At 44.9% G+C, this 3,694-nt stretch overlaps 1 protein-coding gene across 1 annotated transcript in view; it reads left to right on the plus strand.

The window, feature by feature from the left end:
- Nucleotides 1–2,997: 2,997 nt before the first annotated feature.
- LOC122550430 (protocadherin-20) overlaps nt 2,998–3,694 on the plus strand; it is an 8,013-nt gene continuing 7,316 nt past the window's right edge. The window contains exon 1 of the mRNA XM_043691159.1: nt 2,998–3,356. Coding sequence (XP_043547094.1) covers nt 3,306–3,356 — 51 coding nt within the window. The 5' untranslated portion in view covers nt 2,998–3,305. The remainder of the gene's footprint in view (nt 3,357–3,694) is intronic.

Consider the following 3,694-nt stretch of genomic DNA (forward strand, 5'->3'; position numbering starts at 1 on the left):
GTTTCCTCTGGGTGCTCCGGTTTCCTCCCACAGTCCAATGATGTGCAGGTTAGGTGAATTGGCCATGCTAAATTGCCCGTAGTGTTAGGTGCATTAGTCAGGGGTAGATGTAGAGGAATAGGTCTGGGTGGGCTGCTCTTCGGAGGGTCGGTGTGGACTTGTTGGGCTGAAGGGCCTGTTTCCACACTGTATGGAATCTAATCTTCTCTCGTCACATGAGAATGCCATGCTGGTAGCTGTGAGACTCAGCTCAAGTCACATTGTCTCTTCCTCAGTAATTTCTCCCACTCCTGTCAATGTCTATCAATAAGGTAGCTAGGACTGGTGTTCCATTTTTAACAGGAACTATATTTAAAAATGACTTTATTGCTTATAAAGTGCTTTGTCACGCCATGAGATGATGAAAGATGATATATAAATGCAAGTCTTTCATTCTTTGCAAAACTAATTAACAAAAAGATGTGATCATGTACGGTCACTGCAGATTTTATTTAAAGAAATCTAAATATGTACCACTTTCAATCAGGAACAATGTTATGCAATTTAAAAATTCTCCCTCAAACGTAAATCCATGATCCCATGCCACCGCGGAAACACTGCACATGGGAAGCACTATTGGAGCAAGTGTAAAGATATCAGAGCCATGAAGCTCCAACTGTGCTCCTACTCAATACTTTGTCACCAGTACAGGATTTCAGAATTTTCCCTGTATAATAAATCTCACTTTAATGAGATTTTTATCTCCTTAATCTACGTTTTCAAAAAACATTCAGAGGATGTGGATGTCATTGGCTATACCAGCATTCATTGCCCAAGGGGCAGATAAGAGTCAAACATTTTGCTGCAGGTCTGGAGTCTATATATGCCAGGCTAAGTAAGGATAGCAGATTTTCTTCCTTAAAGGAAACCAGACAGGTTTTTAATGAGCTGAAAATGTGTTGCTGGAAAAGCGCAGCAGGTCAGGCAGCATCCAAGGAGCAGGAGAATCGACGTTTCGGGCATGAGCTCTTCTTCAGGAATCTAATCTAATCTTCTGAAGAAGGGCTCATGCCCGAGATGTCGATTCTCCTGCTCCTTGGATGCTGCCTGACCTGCTGCGCTTTTCCAGCAACACATTTTCAGCTCAGATCTCCAGCATCTGCAGTCCTCACTTTCTCCGCGAAGGTTTTTAATGACAACAGTTACACTGTGTTGGCTTTTAATTCCAGATTTGATTGAATTCACATTTTAACCACAGTGCGTTTCAAACCCATGTCTCCAGACGTTAGCCTAGAGGCTCTGGTTTAATAACTCAGTGACATCACTATCATGGCACCAGCTCCCCTGAATATAATTTGGAAAGTGGCCTTTTGCACAAGCAGTCTTAATGAAACCTGCAAGATTACAAAGGGGCGTGACAGCGTCGATGTTGAGATGATGTTTCCACTAATGGAGGAATCTCAAACTAGGGAACATCATTGCTAAATAACAAGACACTCACTTAAAGCTGAGATGCAAATGATGTTGTTTTTCTCTCTCAGAGGCTGGTGAATGTCCAGACTTCTTTATAGCCGACAGTTGGGGAGGCTAGATCGCTGAAAGTATTTGAAGAGGAAGCAGACAGATTTTTGAAATATTGGTAAGTTGAGGGTATAACACAGAGGTGTGGAGACCTGGGGCAGATCAGTCAAGACCAGGTGGTGGGGCAGGCTTGAAGAGCTGAATGGCCTACTCCTGAAGCTATTTCTTAAGCTAATGCAGGGAAAATCAGATATCATTCTTCGAATATATGTATTTAACTGGGTGTTTATGAGCTTTTTTGTTATGGAGTCATAGAGTTATACAACATGGAAATGGACCTTTCTGTCCAACTTGTCCATGCTGACCAGATATCCTAACCTAATGTAGTCCCATTTGCCAGCATCTGGCCCATATCCCTCTAAACCCTTCCTATTCATATATGCATCCAGATGCCTTTTAAATGTTGTAACTGTACCACCACTTCCTCTGACAGCTCATTCCATACACGCACCACCCTCTGCGTGAAAAAGTTGCCTCTTAGGTTTCTTTTATATCTTTTCCCTCTCACCTTAAACCTACGCCCTCTAGTTCTGGACTCCCCCACCCCAGGGAAAAGACTTTGTCTATTTACCCTATCCATGCCCCTAATGATTTTATAAACCTCTATAAGGTCACCCCTCAGCCTCCAACGCTCCAGGGAAAACAGCCCCAGCTCATTCAGCCTCTCCCTGTAGCTGAAACCCTCCAACCCTGGCAACACTCTTGTAAATCTTTCCTGAACCCTTTCAAATTTAACAACATCTTTCCTATAGCAGGGAGACCCAATTGAATGCAGCATTCCGAAAGTGGCCTGACCAATGTCCTATAAAGCTGCAACATGACATTTTCATTTATGTCCTATTCCTTTCACCATCTGGTGAGTATATATTGGATTGTATGGGTTATAGTTTGGAGCAGCAGAATGTATATGATCAACTGGAAGGAGGGTGAATCAGAAACTGTATGCGGGAATAAGTCTCCCTCCCCACTGTGGGTAAGCACTGGGTCTCGGAGCAAGGTGCTATCAGTGTAGTATATTGCACAGCTGTGTCCCATAACCATCACCCAAATCATGTCCTGATTTGTCTGGAGATCAAAAATGGAGGATCCATAGAGACCAAGGACTCAAATCACTGGACAAAGGGAGTAAAACTTTTACCTATCATCCTGATGGGCACTTTTCTGTGCAGTGAGGGTTTGTGTGTTCTCTGTTGTTGTCAACGATCTTTTCTTTCTCCCTGGCTCAACATTTTCCCATCCTTTGCCCAATTGCTGTTTTTTTCTTTTACTCTCTCTCTCTCTCTGTCTCTGGGCTCCTTTACCTTCCCACTCACGATTCCCACCACCACCCCCAAAATACATACCACCTTCTCTACCTACACTCAGTTCTGAAGAAGCTAACTCTGTCTCTCTCTCTCTCCACAGATGCTGCCAGACTTGTTGAGTTACTCTGGCACTTCCAGATATTATTTCGGGTGTGATCCTGTTGCTGAGAAATACTCTGGGAATTTTGGACCACGATGTAGTCTCTGTCCCTCACAGAGATGTTTAACGTGCAGGCATTAGTTCCCAGTGACCTCTGTCATTGTGTGTGAGTCTGTAAGGGAGGGTATTAGTTCCTAGTGAGCCCTGTCACTCAGAATCTGTAAGGGGGGGCGTGGCGGAGAGTGAAAGTCCCAGGTCGCCTGTCACGAAGCGGTAGTGGGCATGAGACGGACGGGCAGAGGCAGAGGGAGAGCAGCAGAGACCGTGAGGCCGGTTAGAGCATGGAGCTGAGCAGCAGGAGGACGGGAACAGGCTGTTTCCTGCACATCCAGGTGAGAGTAACCCCCTGAGCCTCCTGCAGTTACGGGAGAGTCAGCGCTGCTGCGTTTACTGGGGAATTCAATAAAATTTTCAGTGTGTGTGTGTTCCAAGCTGGAGCAGGTTTGCAGTCTGATGCCTTTGTTGGGGAATTCAGTGAAAGTTTCTGTGAATGTGTGAGTGTGCGTTTCTGTGTGTATGTGTGAGTGCGACTGAGTGTGTGTCTGAGTGAGTGTCTGTGAGTGAGTGTCTGTCTGTCTGAGTGTGTTTGTCTGTGAATGTCTGAGTGAGTGTCTGAGTGTGTGTGTAGGGGTTTGTGTGTCTGTGAGTGAGTGAGTGTGTGTTTGTATGT

This window comes from Chiloscyllium plagiosum, chromosome 6 (assembly GCF_004010195.1).
Source record: "Chiloscyllium plagiosum isolate BGI_BamShark_2017 chromosome 6, ASM401019v2, whole genome shotgun sequence".
NCBI lineage: Eukaryota > Metazoa > Chordata > Chondrichthyes > Orectolobiformes > Hemiscylliidae > Chiloscyllium > Chiloscyllium plagiosum.